This window comes from Cuculus canorus, chromosome 1, assembly GCF_017976375.1.
Source record: "Cuculus canorus isolate bCucCan1 chromosome 1, bCucCan1.pri, whole genome shotgun sequence".
NCBI classification, from domain to species: Eukaryota; Metazoa; Chordata; class Aves; order Cuculiformes; family Cuculidae; genus Cuculus; species Cuculus canorus.
In genome coordinates, this window is record NC_071401.1 from 67768886 (window position 1) to 67793702 (window position 24817).

The 24817-nt window shown below is 38.4% G+C and overlaps 1 protein-coding gene across 3 annotated transcripts in view; it reads left to right on the forward strand.

The window, feature by feature from the left end:
- The window catches only part of AFF3 (ALF transcription elongation factor 3), a 328608-nt gene that overhangs the window by 24929 nt on the left and 278862 nt on the right, over positions 1-24817 (forward strand). For all 3 annotated transcript variants that reach the window (XM_054087687.1, XM_054087694.1, XM_054087700.1), the window contains exon 2: positions 22996-23116. In XM_054087687.1, the coding sequence (XP_053943662.1) occupies positions 22996-23116 (121 nt within the window). The remainder of the gene's footprint in view (positions 1-22995; positions 23117-24817) is intronic.

Consider the following 24817-nt stretch of genomic DNA (forward strand, 5'->3'; position numbering starts at 1 on the left):
CTTCATTAATGATAAATAATGAAGAATACTATTTTAACTATTTTAGGACAAACACTCACCTGGTTAACGTTACTTGCTTGAATAACCTTCTTTGTCCTAATGGGATTGCACACAGGGGTAAAGTTACTCAGATACGTATATGTAGGTTCAACTCTTTATTGTGTAGCAACCTTTAGAGCTTTTACTATCTGGCAAGCAATCATTTATATCCCTTTTTAAAAAATATTTATGGCTTCTTTGACTAATTGCCTCTTACATGACTTAGAGCCTTTTGCATTGGTACCATTTGTTAAAACACATCCAGAAGCAGGCAGAGCAGAATCATTTTTCAACTTTTTAGTGTCATTTTTATAGACAAATAACACTTGTAAATGATGGATAATAGCCAGCAGAATGCTGTGTTGTATAAAATGAGCATGAATTATATTTGCTGGGAGATAGAAGGTTAACTTGTCTATGAACTAATTGAGGAGCCTTATGGTAAATGCAAAGTGGTGCATTCACATTATAAACATGACTTGAACTAGCTAAAATGGGGATTTAGGTTAATTCAGTATTTCATTTATTTTTTTACATGCTGCCTGCTGTTTTCTTGAAAAATAAACCCCAAAGCCCTGACGAATCCTAATGAGCCTGTGGAAAGTCCTGAAGGAGAGACAGAGCAGGTGTATTTAATAAGAGGAGATGTTAACCTGTCACAGTGTTGGGAAGAAAGGATCTTATGCTCCTTCAAGTCCAGTGCAAGCATGGTCACTTCATTTGTAGTTTTGACCTGAACATTTGTTTCTTGTCTTGTAAAATACTGCATACTTGGCTAGTATTTGAAAAAGTCATTACATTTTTTTGTGTTCTGCAGTTCATAGTTTACACTTATGATGTATTTTATGGCAGAAATAAAAGTAATTGCCTTTCCTTTGCCCAAGTAATATATGCAGTTGCACATTACAAATGTGTGCAACTGGACAACTTTTTTATAGGAGAGTGTTTGACAGATGCCAGTTAATATCAAGGGATACAAATGACCAGTGCCAAGCGATGGAAGGATATACAAATCAATCTGGCTAGAAAAATTTTTTGTGCATAAACAGTGCGAGACTGTGACCTAAAAGGACCTTATGCGAGTGCTTAACTTGATGCTTAAGAGGACTTCCAGTGATTTAAATGGAATTATTCATGTATTTTAAATGTGTGTGCTTATGTGTTCACAAAATGGCGGTTACATGAAGTAAAATCAGAGTTTGGGCTTGCAGGTTCAATAGAGACTTATGCAGATGTTCTTTCACTCACCCTAAAAATCTAAATATTATGGCCACTTCCTTTCTTATTAGAGGGGCTGGATTCAATCAGTTAGTGCTGCCTTACATTTTGCAGGTTGTTGCTGCAGAGCAGAGGTGATCAAAAGGCTCCTTGGCTCAGATTTTTTGCAACCTTTTACTTACAGGCTTTTTACTCATTGCATTGACTTCTTCAGGTATGAGAACAGAGAAAGCTGTATTTTAGATAAACTGTTCTGATAGTCTACAGCTGGCTTCTGTCTCAAGGGTGGTCAGCATCTCCTCCATGGTATGATCAAACATGCCTCCAGCATAACCAAAACAAAGGCATCATTCTTGCTTGACAACCAAGTGCCAGCTCCAGCTGCTATAATGGGCTGAGCTTTCTTGCACGAGGGTACATGTAGAACCCACGCTGCAGCAGGTGTAAGTCATCATGTGATGGGGATAAGCCGTGTGCCTGCTCTACTTGGTGGGACAGGAGATGTGTAGAGTCTTTCTGTGCCCACCATGGCTGCAGAGGAGCTCAGTCATTGTAAGTCCTTCCTCAGGGACTCTCTGTGCTCTCTGAAGCCCAGCTCAAATAGGGAGCTTGGGATGACCTCGAGTCTTTAATTTGTGTTCCCAGGGAGTTTTCCAGTACTTTGGTAGGGCTAGCTCACCCTTGTGGGTCATTGTAAATAATTGAAATTGTATTTACACATCCTGTCTTTAATTTTTGCAATGGTTTCAATTCAACTTTTAAATAAATATTTAGGGTGGGAATAGAAATTAAACAGTTGAGCTCCTTCCAGCATCCATTATTTTGTCCTTTTTCAAAGGCACTCATGAGACTCAGATGTAAAACTCTGGATAATATCCTTCCAGTTATGGCATCTGGCTTCTTGGCAGCCTCTTTGAGAAGCTGGCAGGCTTGGTGTTGCCTTTAGATTCAAAACCAGCTCTCTGGTAATTTTTTTAAGATGCTTTCTCCTTCTGCTTGTCATTTTTGCTTGCTTTGCCTTTGATTTGGAGGAATTCATGCATTATTAATCATTTGAGTCCACAGTGCTTGCCCAGTTTTCCATGCTAGCCAGAATCCTATGGTAAAAAGAGGCTTGTAAATAAAGTGGCCTCCAGCTGTGTGCAAGAATTATTTTCCTTTTTTTTTCTGAGTGAATCAGTAATAAAGGTGATCTTAACTCCACTGGGCTAGGGTAGCCTGAATGTTGTGTTTCAGTAGCTTCTTTATTACTACAGTGCAGTCAGGTCTATGTTTTCGAGGTGTTTGTTCTTTGGAAGATAATCTAATAGTTTTAGTAAAAAAATTGTTTGTGTCGGTAATAAGTACAGCCACTTTTCAATTACTACTCCTTCCTTCCCCCCTTGTTTTTTTCCTTGCCATTTCTTTTGGCTTTCAGAATCCCTGTGGACCCTGAGTATATTTTGAAGTCTCTTCTAACTCCTATTTTTCTGTATTTTGTTTTTTTCCGCTGTGCATAGCATGCAGCTGCGTATGTACAAGTTTGTGTCTGTGTGTATATGGAGTGGCGTTGCCTTAAGATAGCTAGCAAGCCTGTGGAGTGGAGCATGTTTGTGCATGCACATGCACTGCTACCCATAGCACCAAGTTGGTGTGGTCCCCATGGATTGCAAATATTCAAGGAATCAGGCTCTTTGTGTTAGTTTGTGCTACTGTGCTGCTCCATGATGTGCACCCTTTATCCAAGTGAGCCTGTGGGAGGTGACATGGCACAGTTTCACCCCAGTCTTGGTGAGAGAAGGGCTTTACGTCTGTGATATTTCCTTTCTCGCCTAGGGAGAAATATTCCCATGCTGAGGTCAGTCAGCCTTTCACACGACAGCAGGAAGAAGGAGCACCGGGCAGGCTCCCTGGGCAGCAGCATTGCCTTTGAGATCTCAGACCACAGGCTCAGCTTAACAGAGTTGTCGCTTACCTGTCAGCCCTGAATTGAGGATGAGTGCCTTTCCGCTATGTGCCTTATATGTGCAACACTAGGTTAAAATGTTACTTCCTACTAGGAGTAATAATCATCATATGACTGTGTCATCTGTTATCTGGGTATCTGTGGCTGTGGATTTCCACTGGATGCAATACTTCATCCTCTTCTTTTGGAAAAGGCAATCGTGTCTCAATTTTTTTTTTTTTTTAGCAAGAGTGCAAATGAAGTGCTTCATAGCCAGATGGTTCCCAGCTGCACCAGTAAGGCCATGTACCTGGCTGGCCAGGCAGAGCTGGAGCTGCTGTACTGTTTCCCACTAAGGGAGCTTGAGTAAAATTATGTGGTGGATGTGGGCTAAAAGTAATCAAAAAGCTCTGATCTGGGCCAGTATTGCAAGCATTGAGGAAAATACCAGGGTTTTCTATGTTCTTTTTGTGTCAAGATATGTTGTAGTGGAGTAGAAGAATTAGATCAGAATGAATATTTGGCCAGAAAAGCAATATTTTTGCTCTTCATCAGCCATTGCGCATTAGGAAACACCTTTTGAAGGTTCCATATTGAACGAGCGTAAAAAGAGCTAGCCCATGGTTACAAGAAAGTGTACATCACGGGGATAATATTAGAGTGAATCAATATATTTTTCTTACAAACTAGGATTGTTCTGAAGTCTGCTTAATTTAACATTTACAAGCTCTTTTATAAAAGGTCTATTCCATCTTTGCATGTATATATCCTAACACTTAAGAACTGAGAGTCATTACAACTGTATGTACCATACAGGTACATGTAAGTGTATCACTGACTTAAGCAAAATAATACAATCAGCATTATTTCAGTTTTAATTGATGATTCCTCTTCCCTGCTGTTGCAAAGAGAGTACCTAATTACAGAAGCAGTAACCACATACTGTGATCAACTTTTCGTGATAATGTCCCAGCAAAGATAATGAAATCCATCTCATCAGTTTCTTCTTTAGACACCCCTTCCCCCCAACTTTTATAGTAATTCAAGTTTTCTGAAAGCAAGAAATATTCAAAACCAAGACACTTGAGGAAAGGCCAGAAGCTGCTTGTACACGGGCTTGATTATGTTACAAAACACTGATTTCTCCGGTTTAATTACTGACTTCATAATAAGGACACTGTTTAGAAATTTTGACTAATTACATTCACTTTCAATTCACATTTCTTTTAATTAGTCATGACTCAGACTTCGTTATCTTACACTAAATTATTAAAGACAGTTAGTTTTTAGAGATTGGTAGCATCCTACGTGTAACCTCCCTTTCCCCTTATCCACATGTAAATAAAAGAGAGGGTGTTCTTAGTGAAAAGTCATGGATGGTGTCTGTTCCCTCAGCCTTTATTTTCAGCAACCATGCTGGGTGGATGAAGGCAACACCAGAGCAGGGGAGGTACTAAAAGAATGAGGTCAGTCTGCATACCTTAAAGTGTGTTATACCCCTATATGAACACGCTTGGTCCATCCTCTAAGTGATCTTACATCAGTACAATTGATCCCCTTTCCTCTTGGAGGAAGGATAAGCTGCCGTAATATATGTTCATCTGACTGGGAACTGACTTCATTCCCTCAGTTGATTTGTCTTGACTTCCCTGAGAATCCCTGCGAAGACAAATCTTCAATTGCAGCAGTATTTCTCTCCTCTTAACCTACAAAATAATTGCCTCAGCTGAGATATGTCTCTGTTAGCTTTTTTAAAATGCTGACTTTTTAATAGCAGCTTTTTCTGAGTTACATCAGGCTTTCTATTTTTATACACTGTTTTCTTTTCTGTGTTGCAGTGGATTAGGAGAAGGTAGGTCTGTGATCTTTGGCCACACAAGATACTGGCTTAATTCTTATCAGAAGTTTAGATTGTCATCATTCTTGTTACACTCTGTTTGTTAAAGAGAAATTTGATTAGGAGTGAATTCACATTGTGGTAGAAGATATAAAACGTGGTCCAAGCAGTCCAAAGCTCGATGATCTAAATTCATGTATTTGACCGTTATAGCTAGCAATGGTGATCTGCAGAGCTGTTGCATATCATTCCACAGGGAATGGTTGCCTCTGTTTGGGAAGCTATAGCCCTGTTGTAGCCACTTTGACAGCATCAGCTCCACTCTTTGAATGTTATACAACTGCTGTGCCCACACTGTGACAGTGAGATAGTATAAATGCATTAACCTCGATGGCTGAATGAAGCAGAGAGCCTTGCAGAGTAGAACTCATTTGGGCTTCCCCCTGGCATGTACAATTTTATCTTCAGTTTTATTTTTCAGAGTACTGAATTTTGTTATAGGTACTGAAATAATGTTATTTGAAAGCAGCAGTGTGTTTTACTACCTGTTTATATAATTTACATAGATTAGGAACCACAACCATCAATTAGAAACAGAACACTTTTGGATTTTCTTTTAATCCTCACTTCAGGTTTAAAACATAGTACTAGGAATGAGCTTCAGGGAAGTAATTTGTAAAGAATTTTTATGGCTCTTCTTTTTAATCTGTGAGAATGGATAGATAATGCAACTTTCACTGGAAAAACTACTCAAAGAGTCATATTTACAAAGGATAAAGACATTAACTTTTTGCACCTAAAAAGTTTAAATTGCACTTGGTTTGCAAATTTACAAAGCACTGTGTAATACGTAAGACTAACTCTAGATATCAGTGGATGAGTATCGGTAGTAGTTTCACAGTGTGTGGATAACTGAATGAGGTGAATGCTTATCTTGTATTGATTCTGAGTTTATGACTGCTGAGGACAGTTCTCCATGTCATTGGCTTAAAATCTTTGATTAAAACAGTTGGGCTCGTTGTTTAAATAAAATGTCATTCTGGCAATCTGCAATTACTGAGAATCAGCATTAGCAAAAATGGGAGAAAGCGGTGAGGTCACATAGAAAGTGATACCCAGTCACCATATGTATTTATTAGTGTCACCTCTGAAATTTATGAGGCAAAGTAGTGCTGAAAGAATTTGCTGTCTTTCTAAGCAATGCTCATTTGAGGAATTGCCTAAGATAAATGGGTCTGGCTAATTGAATCATACACTTTCATAGTGTGCTACATATAAAACTAGACTAGGAAATAAATATAATTAAAGTAAACATGCCCTTCTAATTAGTAAATTTTTCTGCTGTTTTAAACAAATTTCAGTGGCACAAAGTAGCTGTTCCAGTGTAAACCTAATAATGGAGGCTGTAATAACAGGTGTAAATTAACACAATGAAAAACATTTACAGGGCAACATTCTAAATTAAAAATGACATTAACAAGTCTCATTTTTAAAAAGCTTTGTAAAAAGCTGCATAACATTTATTCAACCCTTGACAAACCAGTGCAATATAAACATTAGATGATTTTAGTTATAGCTTATAACAATTTTTGTGCCTTATTTTTGTTAAACAGTAAATGGAGCAAATGTGGTTCATTTTTCTAAGAATATGTCATGTGAGGGCACTGATAAAGGAAAGGCAAAGAAAAAGAGAAAGCAAAGATATTTACCCAAAGGCATTTTTTTTTCTAAGTGATGTGCAGGAAATGTTTGAATACTTAACAATATCACCCCAGTCAGCGTTCTTGGTTATATATGCTCAGAAATAAAAAATTATGAAGGGTTTAAGTTTGAAGGCATGCAAATACAAACAGAATAATATATATTCTGCAATAAAATACTTTGATTTCCCCAAGTGCATCCTCAAAAAAAATAATGTACTGCTAAGTGCTCAGCATTGATGTTTGTCTCTACAAATAAATGTTGCCAACGGTATTTTCTTTTTATGATGGCACCTAATAGAATGCCATGATCAGGTAAGCAAAAATATCAAAACCAGTACAAAACTCAAAAATGGTTTACTGTAATTTGTGATGAAAGATGTCATAATTGTCACATCATAGAAAATGCCTCCTCAGATTCCAAAATAGAGTATAGTGCCAAACTGACAATTTCTTTTCCTCTTTCTTGATTTCTTTGTAAACCTGTAGGTGTAAAAAAAGTTTTCTGGTGAGCAGCAGAGGGAGTTGCAATTTTTTTCACCTTTCCTATCGAAAGGAAATCAGCATTGTTTAATTTATTTTTTTGTGCAATGTCTTCTGATGTGTCATAGATTGTAACACATGCAACAGAGAGAGTTCAAATATCATGACATAATATTCCAAAAGTGAATTTGTTAGACTGTAGTTGCCTCAGCTGTGAATCCTGAGATAAAGTGAAAAAGTAGCCCCTTTAGTGTACAGTCTATAGTGAATTTAAGCTCCAGGATGCAGCTTTTGACGCAGTTAGCTTCTTGCCAGCTGTGGTTTTAACCACACATCTTAGGTGTCCTCAAAGTCAACAGTGATGAGAATCTCCCTGAGCTGGCTCTCAATGGCTGGTGCTTAGTGTTTGGCTTTATATACATGCAGCTGGGCATAATTAAGATCCTACTCTAGTCTTATGAGGAATAAATTAAAATAGCACCCTTGACATGAGTAGAGTTACGCTCTTCAGATCATGCAAAGATGTTAAGAGTTTGAATTTGGTGACTAAGGGAGCAGTTGTGGCATTTGGTCACAAAATCATTTTGTTTGCCCGTTGCCTTACCTGTTGTTGTAAAAGAGGATTCAGATCTTTTGTGCACCACAGAGTTTGAGGGATCGGAAGTAATTTTCTAACAGCAAATATAAGCTTCCATGAGTAGCACCCGTTCTGTGGTTTTTGGTGTCAGACATTGTTTTAAGTTCTTGATCACCAGTACAAGATATTTTAGAAAGGCTCTGCTTGTTTTTTTTGCACGTCTCCCTGTGCGTGCCCTGCCTGTGTCTGTAGCAGCTAAGCATGGTTCATTTGGAGATGGTGGAAAAGCTGCTCCTGCCCTCACATTTTACATAGCCTTTTCTGGATTCAGTGACTGAAGAAGGGAAAAATTCCTCTTTCCTCTAGCCCATATATTGAAAAAATCACGACCAAAAATGTGATTCTACATGCAGGGCTGCATAGAGCCCTTATTCCTTCCCTTGGCTGTAAGGCAACAGAAGCACACCTAGTCCAGCCTAACAGATAAGAGTTTAACCTTTATAGTACATTAAGACTGCAGAGCAGCTACACAGGGATTTCCATAGGTCCCTAGCTGAGAAGTAATTTGTGTTTGATGTGTGTATGTTCCTCCCAGAAAAGTGTCTTCGTTGTTGGGGAGAATTAGTTCTGCTTTGCTAAGTACTAACAGGCAGGTACTTAAGGAAGAGAGGCATCCTGTACGAGAATGTAAGGAGGCACTGTTGCTCATTTGGAAGGAGGAAAGGGAATAGTTGTTCAAGGGATTAAGATTTCCTATTCTTGTTTATTTTGTGTAATACATCTGGCTGAGAAGGAACAAACCTAACCATAACTGCCTCCTGGTGGGGACAGGGTTGGAGAGAGGACTGACAAACCTGTTATCAAATGAAGAGGCTATGTAGAAGTCTGTGGAGTAGATAGCCAACACCTTCCAGCCCTCCCTTTATAAGTTAGACAGCATTTCTGAAATCATATCTAAGTCTTCTCTGCTGCAAATTAAGTCATGTGACCTAGGAGACAGAGAACACAATTCATCATTGTCTGCTCTGCAACAAGTTTTTATAGGTGGGAAGATCATTATCATGTGTCTCCCAGTCTTTTCTGTGCCAGACAAACACAATTTGTCCTTTTTACATACCTCACTCCTTTATCCACCTGTGTCTTCTCTTCTGGGCTACGCTACCTCTTTCACACAGAAGAGTACCCCAGGCCAGTTTGGGATGAAGTTTGTTATCAAAAACACAAGGCAACAGGAATAGAGAGAATGGACTACATGGAGGATAAGAGATGTTTTGCGTGCTTGGGTTGCTAAAATGGGACCCAAATGGGACCATGAATCATTCAACTGTTTCTTCTGCAGCAGGAGACTTTCTGGATCATACCAGGTTCATGGTAGCCTTCCACGGTAGCTTTATACCTCTTCCCAAAGACAGATCTGGTTTTTGCACACCTGTTTGATTTTGCCATAAATTCTATGTGGCTCTGAAGCTGTGTCACAGAGAGAATGCTCGTCTTTGCGTGCTTTTGTGACAACGGGCATCAAATAGGCTGTGCAATACAATGGTTCCCACATTGGAAGAGGGAGGCTATTATCTCTATGAAGTGCTTATCAAGAATCAGCTAACGTTAGAGGGTTATACATTCTTGTATGCATTCAGGCAAAATAGGTTCATTAGAGGCAATGAGGTTCTAGATATAATGTTTTCTTTAATTTGGCCCTGGGGAGATGCACAGGGCAGTATGGGTTTTTCTGGTTTGGGTATACAGAATCAGACGTGTCATAAGATGGTAAACCTACGCGTTTAAACTGCTAAAGAACAGATAAATTTGAAATGGATAAGTTTAAGTGATACTATCTCCAGCTTGATACTTACATCTGCGCAACTATTCTGTTCCTTTTAATCTAGTGAATTTTCCCTTTTATGCTTTCTTTCCCGAGTTTCTATTTTCTTTTTCTTTTTTTCATTGTATGTCGTTAGCGTCAAGTTAAGTAGGCTAGGTATTCCCACATCAGGAACAGCAAAATGTTCTTTAGGATTACATAAAAACTCAGAAATCTTTCACAAATGCTCGTCGTTGAGTTACTGAAATGCTGTCTTGCTTCACAGCAAAGCAGAACATGGTGTATTAGGTTCATTTATAGATACCAGGGTGCAAAGACAGGACCACTAAATCATGGTTAAATCAAATATGCTTTAATATTCAAATACACTATTATACCTTAACCTATTACACCTACATTAAAACTTATAAACTTACCAACCTGCCAGACGATGAAGGCTCGACAAGCAGGAAAAGGAGATGCAGCATGGTGCTTGGATGGTCAGAGTCAATAGGTACTGCACCTGGCAGGGCGTCCCCTTGGTAACAAGAAGTTATTCCTTCTGACCTGGTCACGTATTCCTTCCTGACCTTCCTGACCTGTCCAGCCCAGCTCTTTTTATCCTCCTCTCGGGGACTGCAAAAAGAGTTAGCAGTATCACCAACTCCTTGCGCGGCCAGCGCGTGAGCAGCCTGAGTGCCAACTTGTCATTTGTCCCACGCTAACAGTGATTCTGACGCCATGCCCTGTTCTCATAACACCTTTCCTGGCTTCTTGGGCTTTGCTTCAAGGTCTTGTAAATACCAGGCAGTTCCAACTGCTTTTCTGCTTTTTTTTTCCCCCCGTCAGTTATCTGCCTAGTTAAGTACAAACAGTCACATACTCTCTTACTGCAAGTTGGCTAAGAATTGCTGCTTAAGCTAATTCACTACTTTAAAATTTGACTGTACAATACTTTAACAATGTAGATACATATCATTTGTCTATATATATATATATATAGTGTCCAACAATGGATCATTATTTATTATCTCCGATACACATAGGTATTAAAAATTGTTTCACACTTTTCCAAGAGACGGTCCAAAATTTAAAACTGAGCAAATTCACTGAGCTTATTTTCATTTACTTGGATAAAAAAACCCCAAATGGAATATCTTTATGTAACTCTTTTGCTTTCCATTGCATAGAAGGAAATAATTCTCTGCCATTTCCTATGTTACTGAGAAGCTGTATCAGGATTCCTACATAGGAAAGTTTTAAAGAAGGCTAAATGTAGTAGCACTTTTCTGCTTAACATGGCATGCTGGCAACAAAATATTCTCTTGCTAATAACAGCTTCTGTTTATTTTTTGCACAATTACCAAGTGTGAATTATACCGTGCTTTGTTTGGATTCAAATAAAACATCAAGTTCACCCACAGTGGTCTAGTTCTGTGCTCTCTCCCACCCTCATCCATGTATTTTTTTTTCCCCACAGTGGGCCCATTCAGCAGGCTTGGGAGGGAACAGCAAGCAGCTCTTTGACCTTTTTGTTCAGTGCTATTTCAGGTTTCTGACAGCAAGTAACACTGATGGAGTAACTCCACTGTTCACTTGTGTTACAGCCCACTCCAGGAATGCCACATCTCCAAAGTGCAGAGATGTGCTGGCTTTCAGTGCGGAAAAATTGTGCTGTTAGATCTGCCAGAATCATCGTGTGTCTTTAAAATGTTAAACACCTTCCACAAGGTTCAAATGTTACTTCTTGACAGGAATTTGAGTATCTGCTGTGGGAGTTTTGTCATCACTTTTAAGACTGCAGAACCTGAGAGCATGTGAGCAGCTAAATCCAAACTATGTGATTAGCATTCTTCGAAGTGTTGAAATTTTAGCAAAGTGAACTTGAGTTTCAGGGAACTTCACAGGTAGTGGTCATGGCAGAGCTTGTGTTGTCTTTAAAATCCTATCCATTCCAATTCTGTCCCATCCTCAGAGGACCGTGGCATCATCGGCTGATAGTCTGCCAACAGAAAGGTGCAGGATGGATTCCTTCTGTGTGGATTTTTTTTTTCAGCTGCAGAAGGTCTCCTGTCTTAAGCATCACCATTGTTGGCTTTTCTGAACTAGACAGTCAAAGGAATTTTCTTCAGCCTTGTTTCCCCTTTTTTCTTTAGAACATGTTACCCTGGTGAATTTTTTTTTACCCTAGTGAAACAGGAGAAAATTAAGTTCTGCCATTTTTTATGCACAACCTGTCAGAGGAGGATTTTAGTCCTCCTAGGTTGTTCCCATGAAACCAACTCCATTGGGCTTTCTGGGAGGACGCACGACTTGCTGTTCTTGGATCCTGGAATGAGAGAAGGTTGAACTCAAGTCCAATGTTTTGAAACATTTAAAAGATTTGCAGGAAAAATGACCCAGAGATAAATAAGCTTCCTGGCACAATAAAAGGGATCTTTGTTACAGAAAATTTAAATACAATGGAAATATTGTACACTTCTCCCTAACTTGTGCTTTTAGAAAAATACACACAATTTACATCCCTCCTCATGCTTTTACAACAATATATACAACTTAGGTACCTTTTATCGCTTTCGGAATGAAACACGGAATAATTTTATACCTGTAAGGTGTAAAATATATACAGGTAAATGATATCCTTATAATTTAATGTGACATGAACATGTATTTAAGAACTCAAACTTCAAATAAAGTATAGAGTAAAAATAAAATGTTTCTCTCGTAAGCTTTTGTTGTAGATGCTAAGCTAAAAATTTGCTAAGAAAAAGTACGCAGGGTGAGGCAGCTGTTAAGAGAATGAGAGGACAACATATCTGACTTCATCAGGTCACTTGCTTCCCCACTTTGGACTGGAACCAGGCTGATCCCCTCCAATAGACAGCATCTGCCTCTCTGGCAGTGTCCCTGCATGAGCGTCCCTGGAGTGGCTTCTGCCTCTACCGCAACCATTGAAGCTTCTGGGCAATCTTTTGTCGTTTTAATGTAATTTCCTTCAGATTCAGAAATATTTAAAGACATTTTAACCAACTCGAAAGTGAGGCATTCGAACTGTCATACTGTTCCTGAGAGCTAAAATACATGAGTTTATTTTAGCTTATTTTACACTTTATTATGTTTTAGGGCTTTGTGTTTCTTACATGTTACATTTAGGTTTGGATTTGTGGTATGGCCATATTGCTACGACTCTTCTTAAGCAGAAGCAGTGTCAAGAGAAGCACAAACAAACCAAACTAAATGTTGTTTCAGTTTTTTTTTCTATAATGAGAGACAAAATACTTCCCTTCCCATTGCATGTCACTTAAGGAAGGCAGCATGTGGGTGCTTCCCTGTGCAGCTCTGAAGGTGGGCAGCATGAATTATGATATAGTTGTCTTCATAGACCGAATGAATTGGGACTAGCATGTGTATGAAGCTTACATGAATTACATCAGTCACAAGGCATATAAAGTTTTAACTTTTCCATCATTTTAACATATATGCATTTTTATTCACGTATGGACATAAACTATTATTTTATGCATGGTTATGCTGGTTTTGGCTAACTTCTCTTCCTAGTTTTGATTGCTTATCCCTTGGGGCTACACGTCAAAATATGACAGAGCCACACAGGGCAAGCAGAATACAATGAACAAGAAACTGAGAGTCATATGGATTATGTGCTGTGTGCTTTTCTTGTGAAGGTTCCAAGGATATGTGGTGATATTGTTATTTGATCAAGTGTAAACCTCAGGTCCAGTTTACATTCTCTGTTTTCAGAAGAAGGAACTAGAAAGAAATTTGCATTTTACTGGTGTTTAAATATACACAATGTATTTTTGAGAAGCTAGCGGGCTGTATGGTGCAATGCAGTGTGTTTGGCTAACGCTAGTTTCTTGTGAAAGGAGAGTGAAACATCCTACGTACAAGCATTTTCTCACTGTTTGTAGCTTAAAGTCATGTATGAACCACAACTTTCTTAGTTGCTTGAACCCAGTCTTCATACAGTGGTCCTTTTTGTTCTGTGAAAGTAAGCTTCTGTATAGGAACTAGGTAGATGCATAGATTTACATTGTGATTTAGGTTTATCTTTATTTATTTATGTATATAATAAATCATATAATTACATTATAAATTTATATTATTTATTATATATATAAAAATATAAATATAATATTTTACTCTGAGGGTGGTGAGGCACTAGAACAGGTTGCCCAGAGAGGTCATGGATGCCTCATCCCTGGAGGTGTTCAAGGCCAGGTTGGATGAGGCTTTGAGCAAATGGATCCAATGGAAGGTGTTCCTGCCCCTGGCAGGAGGGTTGGACTAGATGACGTTTAAGGTCCTTTCCAACCCACGCCATTCTATAATTCTGTTTTTTTTATATATATATATATATGTATGTCTCATTCCATTTTCTAATTGATCTGCCTTGATTGAGAAGACTGAAGACAGAATGTCATAATTCCCCATGACATTATCTTGTGCTTACAGACTCTGATACAAATAAACTATTGCTAAAAACAATCGCAATTTCTTTGTATAGTATGCTGCATTTCAAGTGTTCATATAAGTAAAAACATAAGTTTTAGTGGATTTTGGGGGGGGCATTTACTGTGCCTGATTCTTTTTATATCTGCTGGCATAGGATTTAACTACTTTGGTTGTTGCTCTGGCTGCACATGCAGTTATTAACATAATCAAAATTTGTTTTTATCAGCTAGACATACTAACATACATCTGTTGAAAATTCAGTTCAGCCTTACCTGTATGTAGTGACTGCTCCTCTGAAATATGTAAAATGCTATAATAAGGTCTCCAGCTGAAAGAAAAGTAATTTAAAGCAGGGCATTTCAAAATATATTGATTCTATTTCTACAGAAGCCAAACTCAGTGACTGTCTGCTGGAGATCCAAAGAAGTGATTTTCTGCGAATGCATAAAAATCTGATGACTTATGCACTGACTTGTTCATAATTTTTTTTTTCACACTGGTGGTGTGGTTTCCATAATGCTGTAAATCATGATTGAACACATTAAAAAGGATTGTCACCCAAGATCCATTTTAAGCCAAGTGAAACATAATACAATGTAAAATTTACATCATTTTCTTGATTAACCCTGATGAACCTTCGGTCATTATCCATTATAGGAAGAGCAAATTGGAAATGTTGCTTTGTTAATAAAACATGTATAGACGTTTTCATGACTCATAGATTTGATGGTTACTAACAGCTGACACATTTATAATGAAATACTGTACTTTGGCTTTCCATGAAAATACAGCACTACATAAAGCTGCAGTCCTGTGTCCTGTATTTCAATGCTGTATTTTGGTGCTTTTTGGTCATCGGATATTTTGATGTTGATCTAAAATCAAATGCACAGAATATATATATATATATATAGGTGAGAGTTTTTACAGACTTTACAGTTAGGTACTGAATCTCTATATGTCTTTCACTCACTTTTCACAGGGGTTCTTAGCAGCATCAAGAGCTTTTAACAAATTAAAACTACTCATCTTTGTCATCCATGGAAGTCTGTAAAGATTTGTTCCTTCTGCTACTGTGCCAGGAATGTTTTCTAATAGACACTACTGTTATCTCTGTAGTGGTAAAGTGTTCTTAGATCTGGCCTTAATGATTCATTACTGCCTTTGCTTTTGCTGCTTTAAGTCAAGTTGCACTAGGCTGAATTGCTTGATAACACTTTTCTACTAGTTACAGAGCTTTCCATTTCTGAGTGTTATGCGAAGCATCCCTTGGTGTTCTTTTCAATGCTGCAATTAGCTGTGGATGGATCACTGTTCAGAGCCCCATGGAAAGGATAGGCTATTTAAGCTGCTGGAGAAAATTGGAGCAAGTAGGTGGGTTGTTTCTTTTTTGTGAAAAAGACCTTATTTCAAGAAAAAGATAAGAGGCAAAACATAATTTTCCATAATATTCAGGACACTTGTTTTCATCTTTTTTTTACAGCTGAAGCTAGCACTGAAGCTCTGTATTGACTGAAATCCAGTTTTCAGCAAACACGTCGATAAGAAGCTCAGGAAACATTTTGAATAAAGTATTAAACACTTGCTGTAAAATGTCGAAGACATTTTCAAAAGGCCAGATCTTTCCATTACATTTAAAATGTTTAGAACATCCCTAGAAATCAGACAATTATAGGAGTAAATTCAGCTTATTGCAACGTTCAGTCTGTAAACTCTTCAGGATATGCACCAAGACTTTATGAATAATTTGCCTATGTGTTCACAGCCTCTACGGAGATGAGCCGGATGGCTGATCAAAAAAACCCCCAAAACACTCTATGATTTTTTATCTAATTATGACTGTAAGGAGCCTAAAGGAGAACTTTCAAGGAAAAAAAAAAAACAAAACCCCACGCACAAGCTTGGCAGTTGAAAACTGGAACAGTTTCCCATGCATAAGGATGCCATGGAAAGCAGAAATCATTGTGGAGAAAAACAGACAAGTGAGGCGTTGTGTCTGACATCTTTGGCAGGGAAGCAATGTAAGAAGAAACTGGATCAGATATAGGCAGCACGAAGTTAGTTAAGGCCATGTGAAGCAGCTCAGGGAATTCAGCAGTTTTAGGTTAAGCACAAAAAAAGATGCCTTATTGATCCCCTCAGCTGTTGTATTTTTGAATTGCAACGTAAAAGTAACATTAAAAAAAAATCAAGTTAAAGGGCTTCACTGTGCTTTGTCTGGTTTGTGCTTTCCAGCCTGGGTTCTTTCTAGCTGAAAAATACAGGTGGGGGTACAAAAGGAATACTTCCCCAGATCTCATCTACAGTATCTGTTTCTTGACAACTAAGATCTCAATTTAATTTCTGGGGGTTTTAAATATAATTTTGGATTGTGGCAAGAAAAGAAACACCCATTCAAGGTGTGAGTTTATTAATAGTGGCAAATTTGTAACTTGTGAACATAGCTTCAAACAATATATTGTTAGAGCAGTGCAAAATTAAAAGTAATAGTAATGTTCTGTTTCTAGCTTGGCTCCGTGTCATTATTACATCTTCATCCATCTTAGGTATTTTTTCTAGAAGTTCTAGGGTTATAAAAAGAAAGCACCAGCATTTAAAAGCAAAAAGTAAATAGTAAGGCATTGAATACAGGATTATCCATTGATACTGAACGGTGAATTTTTTAATATCCCATGTATACTGTAGGTATGGACTGGTAGATTTTAATAGTGAGATGAAGTTATTTTTCCTGAAATTGAAAAGAAAATGGAAATATATCTTAGTTTTTCCTATGGGGCGAAACTTCAGTGAGAGAAGAAAATGTGCATGTTTTGTCTGAAGCAGAGCTGGAAGAGGTACTCTTTTACAAGCATGTGTTGAACTAAATTGAAGTTGTTTTAATGTTCCTCTTTGTGATGTTTACTGCTCTGACTCAACAACCTAGATCCCAGTCTCAGTTGTAACCCTAGATTTTCTCAGTAGTTCAATTCATACTTCAAAATCAGTCAAGGTGTATGCAAAGTACTTGCATTTTGTGAATGTCAGGTGTAAGCACCTATATATAAGATAATAACTGCACCCACATTTAGTCTTTACTTCGTTCCTTCCAGTTGCCCAGCATGAGCCCTCAGAAGACCTATCTTAAACACTCAGATGCTGATTTTGCAGATAAGATATGTATGTAAGATTTTGTTTGTTGGATGCAATATATCTACCACTGAAAATACAGATATAGCTCCCCGTTTCAGACTTGGAATTTCCAGGCAGATAATTAAAGCAATCTCGCACCTTCCAGCCTGCACCTGCCACTGCGCAGGTTGGCCCAGCTCAGCTCCTCCTGATCGTATTCATGTTTGGACTCTAGTGTTTCATGGTTGATACAAATCATAAACAGGCTGTAAAAGCTGAAGCATCAATGAATCCTAGGTTTAAAATTGCTGGAAGCTAAAATTTTAAAACTGATACTGCAAAGTGAAAAATGAAATTTAACCAGGCATTTTGGTGAAGGAAAAATAATTTATTGGATGTAAGATGAAAAGCTGTGAGAGTAAACATCAATCTCATCTTAGACACATGTCATTGATTGATGTTTGCTCTGTGCTGCTGCCTGGAGGTAAACTCTTTGAAATAGCAAAGTAGGTACTTTATCTGTCTGTGGATAGGAGCACAGTTTGTTAAGTTACTGCTTTTTTTAGACCCTGCTACATCTTTATGTTCAATCAAAGTGAAAACAGTAAATCAGAGTAATTGCTTTACCCCACGGCATTCCTGTTTGTAAATGGGAAAAAATACTGTAAAAAATCCTCAAAATAACTTGTGCTGTTTAAGCTAGATAAACAGTCTAAAAATGTTGGTTGCAACCTAGGAAGGTATTTTATTGATTATGCACTTGTTCATCAAAGGCAGCCCCTTTGTTATAAGTGAATCTACAGTTCAAATGTCATCAGGGAAAACATTTAATGCTCAAAAATGTAAGGTTGCTATCTCTAAGAGCTTCCCATAACCCAGGAATGAGTTCCTAAACAGGCGTCATTTATAATTAGCTGGGAATGGAACTGGTACCAAGAAATTTGCCAGCAAAGAACATGGACATGAACAGTGAAATAGAAAACAGGCATTAAATGATGACACTTCCATGTTGAGCACAGCAATTCAGCAAGCAAAATAACCTGAATTGTTGTAATTAATTAGTCGGAATTAAGACTGTTTTCTAGAAACGTTTGGCGCTATTGCCTTTACAAGGTCTCAGGCTGGTTAGTTGTTTAGTATTTTAAGTATTGCAGAGATACAAGACTGGTGACATGTTTAAATTCAGAATCCAATTTCCATTCTGAATTCAGTTTCATAATCACTGTCCTGCAGTAGGGTTGTACTGGTTTTTTTATTGTGTTATATAAGTTTTTCCCTTGAGTAACTCTATTTAGCTACTTTGGCATAGATGTGGTAATTCAGAGGAGAATTAGACTATTAAATATTTAAGAAAATGTCCTCAGTTCAACCTGAAATTTAGTATATTGACTTGTGTGCCAGATTACAGTTTATGGAGAAATAATGTTGAGAATAATCAGTAAACCATTTTAAAATTTACTTTCTTGAAATATTGCCTGGTTTTCATGGTTTTGAAGCAATTCCAACTTTGCTCATAATTCAGAAATGACCATGTGCTAAAATTTAATTTCAAAGATGTATGTGTCCTCACAGGAAACTTGCTCATGGGTCTAGTTTTATTCTTGAAACATATGTATCTCTTAGTCACTTATGATATGGGTAAAATTTTGGGGTTTTTTTGTTTGTTTATTTGTCTGTTTATAACATGACCAGCTCTATACAGACCCAGAGGATATTCAGGGAGTGCATCTGGCAGCTTGGGGATTGTATAATTACCATGATGCTGAGAGTGAGTGTCTGACAGCATTTTGTATGGAGTGTCTTAATCTGGAAATGGAAGAAGGATCAGTTTGGGTACAAATGGGGAAAGCTGACAAAATCTGGGAAAGAAACTCAGCCTTTGCAAATGGGATATAGGTCTTCTCTGTCAAAGACCTGCCAGGAGCCTGCAGGAGGTGTATTTTTGCCAGTTTAAGAGATTGCTGCGTTTTAGTATGAGGCATCAGCTCTGTTTTTGTTATTAACATGTCTAGACTTCAGGTTCTGAAAGTTTTGTGCAAAGTGCCACATGTAGCTGCTGCACTGAAGGACATCATCTTCATGGATCAAAAACACTAACTGGAAATAAACTGCTTCTGCTAAATCTTTATCACAATATTTACATGCGTGGGGAGGTAGAAGGAAGGTGTGAGTGTGCATGCATGTTGCAAAGCCCTCACAATTCAGAGAATAATGAACTAGATCTTGGGACTGGAAAATTATACTGGAAGTTCTGGAAAAGCAAAGGCAAGATTGCAGGTTAGCGTAAATGGTAACAAGTTCAGTAAATGTCTCCAGGTGTGTGTATACATTCAGTAACACCTTCCTGTGTCATGCTGGTAGAGCAACCTAAGTCACTGCTCCCTTCCTTTACCAGCAAACAAACTGATGCAAGGCAAGGGGAGTACCAGTGATCTTGCCCTCAATTTACCAGCCTGTGCCTTTTACAGCCACAAAGATGCCAGCTGTTACAAGGATGGTATTCATGCAGCAAAATAATGGTATACTGTCTGAATCTCCCTTTAATGATAAGACAGTTTTGTGATTTCTGAAAAGGTCACACAGCATCGTTAATGCACACTATACATCTGTGAAGGCATGTAGTTGCTCAAGTAAGGTGCAGCGCGTTAGTTTGTGGAAAAAAGACACCTTTCTAAGAATGTAAAACTTGGGTGTTCCCTAAAACTGAAGAACAGAAGAATGTGTTAGTGCATTGTCTCCATCCGGTTCAACATGGAGATTAGACCTTTTTATTTGAGTTGCTCCATGTAGTGATTATCTGAGGGAGGTAAATTGAGTCAGAAACGTTTTACTTTTTAACAAAAAAAAAAAAAAATAAATAAAAAAAGAAAAGGAAACTCTTCAATACTTAAAACTTTAGGCTTTTTATATGATTGCTTTCAGCCTGGGCTGAGACTACATAACTCTTTGGACTTTGTAGGAGATTAAATTCAGTCCCAGGTTTTTCAGGTAAGGTTATTACTCTGCTTCCAGGCTGTCCCCTGAGCCGTCTGTGTCTGTTTCTAATTAAGGACGAAGGGAAATGGTTGTGATGTCAGGTGTAGCATGAAGAAAGCTATGAGCATTTCTGTCAGTACTGTAGGGAGGCTGGTTCCACAGCTGCCCTTCCATCAGGCACCAGTGTGCCTAGGCTGTCCTCTTCAGGCTGATCTCACAGGGAGCCACACTCACCTAGCACACAGCCAAAGAGCAGGTAGATAGCCGCCAGGGTCATCTTTCCAAAAATTATCACAACAGATTGAAATTCACTAAACTATACTGTGAGAAGTTTGGCAATCCATTGGTATTCTGATCTGTAAAATAATCTACGAGTGAAATTGTTCAAAGCGTCCCAGAAGAAGCAGAAAAGGTAGAGCTGCTGTGACCATGTGGTGGTGATGGTGTGCTGAAGGTGCTTTGAGCCTGAGGCACTGTTATTTGGACATAATTAATTGGCATGTCCAGTGCTGTCCTGGCAGGTCTTAGGGCTAAGACAAATCAAACTGTGTTTTTAAAGTGGTGTTCTAAATTCAAGATAGTGTAATTTTTATAGTACAGCATTTACTCACATATAATTTTTTACAAGTATTTGACTTGCTACTTATGCTTCAGTTCATGTCCTTTAAGCGTGAATTTGCATCAAGTGCAGCATTTTAAAAATAACAATATAGCATTCAAAATTTCTTAAATTTATGCTTTTGGAGTTTGGCCTGTAGATGCTTACATGCCTCCATCAAATAAAGGGATAAAAAAGTCCCTCCATTTTAAGAATATCACACTGGTGTGTTTTTAAATTTGTATGAAGAGTAGTGAAGAATGTTGCACTTGTTTATTTTGTAAAAACTGGCTAGATATCAGTATTATAATTAATCTCAGAGGAGCTGCCCATCTGTATTTGGCTGTGGGCAAAAGTCCAAACGCAAAGCATCTCAAAGGGTCAAGAAGTTCTAGATGAGGAAATGTGGCTGAGGAGGAAGTTGCAGATCTCTGCAACTGCAGGAAAACTCAGACCAACAACGAATGGTCAGGGTGGCAGAAAATTTGCTTTTTGACACAGAGGTTGTTGTTACCCTCATTTAACTGATGGGAGTACGCTCAGCATGATGAAGTAGCTGAGGGCCATTGTTCATGTAGCAGTAAATGACAACTGCTCCTGGCCTCATCAGTGTGTGCAGTGGGTGATTTCCCTTTGCTATCCCGTTCTTCCTAGAGGAAGGCATTTTCCCTGCCCGAAACTCCACCCCAATGATTAAGTCCTCATTACACTGCTTTCGAAGAGGATTTTGGTGTGAATAGCACGCATTGCTGGTGAAAAATACAGGATAAGAACCAAAAAAATTCAACCACCTGTAAGTGGAATAAACAAACTGGTGGCTGGAAGCTGTCTCCAACCTGCTGCAATGAAATCTTGTGTTCACAATAAACCCCTGTGCTTGACACTTGATGTTTGCTCTCAGATGCACATAGACCCATCAGAAGGTTACTCTGCTGTGCAATTCAAGTTACCAGCATTAACAAGTAAACATGAGAGTTTAGTGACTACTAAGGCATTGTTTTTAAATACCTATAGTGTCTAACGTATCCGTTATATTTTCAAGCTCTCTCAAGTCTTGAATTAGAATTGAGTAGCTATTCACCTTTTTACAGCCTTGCCTGAGGCATTCTAGGTAACACCACATGGGTAGCCTATGCAACATATATTTTGCTAACTGGGAAGATGGTTAGCAAGGCAACCTTTTTCTTATTAACACATAGTATACTGACATAATGTTCATATATATTTCTACTTTAAAGATTTACAGTGCCAGAAGAAAGGCATTAGTTGAGCTAAGCAAAATAGGCAATCAGCACACTCATCGCATTGTCCTGAAATAACATGTGAACCTTATTAGGCACATTAGTTTCCTTTGTAAGAAGAATAAAACATAACAGGATGAAATGTGCAGACCTGTGTTGTTGTCAGGGAAATCTGGGGAAGTCTCTGGTTTATGTTGTCATGTATTAAACTAGAATTCTGAAAAAAAAAACCCAAACCCAACCAAAACAATTACTTTTTATTCTGGATGTCTATATTGGAGCCAGACTAGTTAATTTCTATAAATTAATACTGTTGTATAATGCAGTGATTTTATTCTCTCTCCAGCTACACTCTACCAGCCATACATGCACTATCATGCCACTATTCATTTATTCATGATCTGAAGTTGTGATAGTGTCAAATCCATCAGAAAGAGGAATTGTTTCAGTAGTAGTTTCACGACTTGGCTGATTAACAGAGATCAGAAGAAGCAGCCTAACTGTGGAAACCACTACAGCATGTAGTTTTAACAGCTCTTTAGGGAGCTAGTTAATGAAAGAATCACTACAGAAACACATCCATGTGAAAAAAGGAGCATTCTCATACAACACTCAGAGGATATGTCATAAGTGGAAATATGTTCATAATTTCTATTTACTCATAGCTGTAATTACCATCTGCCTTAAGAGTACTTTCAGTCTTTGTCAAAGTTGCTTAGATATTTCCTTTGTCATATTTCAAGCAGAGAAGTTCTGCACAGACTGGATCGTGCCCTGTGATTTCTCTTTTATTATTCTATAAGAATTTAATTATCTATTCTCTGTGTGAAGAAAGCACCAGTATTCCCAGAGACCTGAGCCTCCCCAGCCTACTTGGACTGGCATTCATCTGATTCATATTCTTGCTTATTTTTGCCATCTGCCTGCAAACCAGACTTCTCGAGTTTTAAATTCATGCCCGTTTATGTGTTGCCTGCTAATTTTTAACTCTTAAAAAGCTGTTCCTCTTTTTTGCTGCAGTGTCTATGAGCCTGACAGAAACGTGCTGCGAAGGAAAGAATGGGAAAGGAGAAATCAGGAGGCCCAGCAGGAGGATGGCACATTTAACACGAGTTACTCCCTCTTCAGTGAACCGTACAAGGTAGATGCTTCCCAGCTGGGTGGCTATTTATTTATTTGTTTATTCCACAGTGCAAACCCACAGTCTGAAGAAGGCATTGTCCAGATTTCAACACCCTCCCACAAGTGCTTAGCCTCACAAAATGCACAGATAATCATTTATGTTTTGTTGAAAATTGGATTTTATATATAAAAAAGAGCTTCTTATAATGTTCAGCAGCACATGAGAATAAAATAAACAAGAAATATCCTATCGATATTTGAGATGGAATTAAAACTAGGAGGTGAAGGTGACGGTGCCCTGGTTTTGCAACAAAGAAGAAAAAGAGTTGTGTTAGAATTGTGTGTGAAGGTCAAGCTATACAGTAAACATTGTGCTCTGGCCAAGATTAATGCAATGAAATATCTTGGTGCTTGCTTTTGTTGGGTTTTTTTTTCCTATAAGCATTACCAACAAAATTTGTCTGCTAGACGTGTTTTATCCTCACCAAAGGCAGAAGTAACTTATGAGTCCCAAGTCCCTGTTTTATCCCTCATGGCAACAGTAGTGTGATGAGGCATAACTGTGTCTCTCTCCACCTCCTGTTAGAAAGGTCAAGCATCTAGAAGGGTCTTCTGCACTTACCTACTGCCTACAGAAGCCTGAAAACCAAGCTGTTGTGAATGAGACCACAGAGTGGTCCCCCCAAGGACTTCTCTCCCCCAGCTAATCAAGTGACTTTACCTGCATGCATCAAAGCATCATCATCTATTATCTACTATGCTCTTCCAGTAATGCCCAAGTTACTGTTACAACCACCAAGTTGTGAAGCCCTTCCCTCCATGCAGCATCACTTGCCCTTGGTGCGCTGGGTGCTTTAGGGCGTCTTTCCAGTAGTCCTATTTGGGACCTGGCACTTGGCTTCTGCACCTGATTTCCATGCTTCTGTGTTTCTCCCTGTGCTCCAGGATCAACTTTTAGCTTGCTGGTCCTCCAGATTATTGTTTTTTTCTAGTCCTTAATAAAAGAGAAAGATCTACCACTTTCAAACCATGTCCCTTAATAGAAGATGGCTCTGTCTGCCTTGAAGCTGACCTCCAGCTGCCTGAATTTCAGATTCGTTACAAAGGCATTTAGAAACCACGGGAAATGTCTTGAACTCCTCAAGGCTCTATTTGAAAAAGTCTACTGTGAGACCAGTCAAAGGCTAATCCATGGAAAAAAGCCTGAAAAGCTTAAGTCAGTTGTGTCTTGGCACTACATGAGGGCTCTGCTGCAACAGCGACTTAATAATTTTGCATTTGGTAATTCCAATCAAATAGACCCCTCACAAAAAGGGCCTGTCTTTTTGCTGGTCCCTGATACCATATGTTTTGTCTGTGGTGTCTAAAGTTGGCAATACTGAAGCTCAGATCGCTTATAGTAATAGTATAGTTGGAATATTTTGAGCACTTTGATTATTACCTGTGTGCCTACGTACTACCTGTCATGGCACAGACTTCAAGTACCGTGGAAACACCAGTTGTTCTGAGTTATGGTGTCTGAAGACACCTCTATGCAAGCACAGTATAATTCCATCAGTTTTAATAGAGTAGATGAAAAGTCATTGGTGTCTTTAGAAGCAGAGAGGATACTGAGTGGGTATCCTATTAGGAGATCAGAATAATGGCTCCATCCAAGCTTCTTATCTTTAAATGCTGTGTCCCTGTTTTGGACAAGTGTGTAAAGAAGCTGGCTTTGTCA